At 46.6% G+C, this 1,401-nt stretch overlaps 1 protein-coding gene across 1 annotated transcript; it reads right to left on the bottom strand.

The window, feature by feature from the left end:
- Positions 1 to 202: 202 nt before the first annotated feature.
- Positions 203 to 976, bottom strand: LOC149262869 (DNA-directed RNA polymerase II subunit RPB7-like). The gene is made up of 2 exons (XM_089382502.1): positions 809 to 976; positions 203 to 703 (listed from the first exon to the last, which is right to left on the bottom strand). The coding sequence occupies exons 1-2, from the start codon at positions 974 to 976 to the stop codon at positions 203 to 205; spliced, it is 669 nt and encodes a 222-aa protein (XP_089238628.1).
- Between the last annotated feature and the right edge of the window lie 425 nt (positions 977 to 1,401).

Genomic DNA, 1,401 nt, shown 5'->3' with positions numbered 1-1,401 from the left:
AATCCAGTGGAGTCATGCCAGACACAATCGAGTTGTTTGATGCTTAAAATATATCAGTATCGCTTGCGGGGCAGTAGACATGAAGAAAGTAAAGGGGTCAACCTGGTGGTTGTATCGACAAGTAAGCACTAGGCGAGATCATCCGAGTATTGTTCAAATTCTACTGGAGAATGGAGAGGACAAGGACATTCAGGAGTTCTGACTAGGCAACTTCATCATCCTTTCCATAAATAGGTCCCAAGTGGTCCCCAACCATTGTTCCAATAGCAGTAAGCTGGGTGTCCTTTATAAGAGCTGTTATGATTCGCAGGCGCACGGAGGAGCCCACCTGTATGACAGGTTGCCCTCCTGTATCGTTGTACGTAGCGTGTTCCCATTGCTCAAAGTGGAAATATTGGGGCATATTGTGATCAGAGGACACAAAAATTGTGAGAGGCCCCACAACTACAAAGAAACCCACCTTGCTCACCAAGCACACAGCTGCCTCCAACACTTCCCCCTCGAATGCCTTGTACACTAGACACCGATGCGCCACCGGAAACACAGTTTCTCCCTCAATATTTGGTGGAAGTTCCCCCAAAGTCCCCATTTTTTCAACAACAGCTACAGCTACCATGACTCCATCAGTAATTCCGTAGCCACCGTAGTTGCTGCTTTTTCCTTCCACGTCTAGCAGAAGCTGCTCGATGATCCTCACCTTCACCTGATTCCAAAAGTACCGAGCCGGTACCCACACTTCTCACTTTGCTCTCCTCTCCAGAAATATTTTTACAGTGAACATGTATGGATTTTGAAATTCCTCCCACACAAGTTCAATGTGAATGTGAAGGCGAATGGAAGCCTCATTTTTGAACCTAGCATTTGCCTTCCCCACATATATCAACAAACACCTGCAGTCCTTGGAAGTCTCGTTCATACGCCCCTTGGCTCCCATGTGGCTTCTTGCGGCATACTCCACCAATGTATTCCTCACCATGCTGTACATAATTTTTGCAAGATATCATTATGGACTGTATGCATGGCATTATTTCCTGTGAAGCTTTTCGACGCCATTGTTGGCTCTCACAACCATTACAGCATAATGGCATCCCTAAAGCTCATCGACCTCTACCTTGAACTCACGGTGTTCGTCGCAGTAGCCGGGGCATACCACTATTTCCAAGCTAAGACCCGCTTTCTTGAGCGCTCGCTAATCCTGGAGAGAAGAGTTCCTCGCTTGCAGTATGGGGATCTGAGGAAGGGGGAGATGAAGAACGGGGAATGCGTTATATGCCTAGAATGTTTCAGAAGCAAGGACCTTGTTAGGGTTGTGAGTGCGTGTAAGCAATGGGACAGGTCAGCGTCGAACCATCACGATGTTATCATTGCATAAAAATCAATTTAAACGGTGTCAATTTAGTT

This window comes from Pinus tabuliformis, chromosome 6, assembly GCF_031772625.1.
Source record: "Pinus tabuliformis cultivar Carrire ecotype Pingquan chromosome 6, CPIR1, whole genome shotgun sequence".
Taxonomy (NCBI): Eukaryota; Viridiplantae; Streptophyta; class Pinopsida; order Pinales; family Pinaceae; genus Pinus; species Pinus tabuliformis.
This window is presented reverse-complemented; position numbering and strand designations above follow the sequence as displayed.

Bases quoted from the DNA above. Each gene is read 5' to 3' on its own strand.
- LOC149262869 (XM_089382502.1), bottom strand. From the start codon at position 976: ATGGTGAGGAATACATTGGTGGAGTATGCCGCAAGAAGCCACATGGGA. The intron at 704-808 runs GTGTGGGAGGAA...TTTTGGAATCAG, and splicing joins TTCACATTCACATTGAACTT to GTGAAGGTGAGGATCATCGA.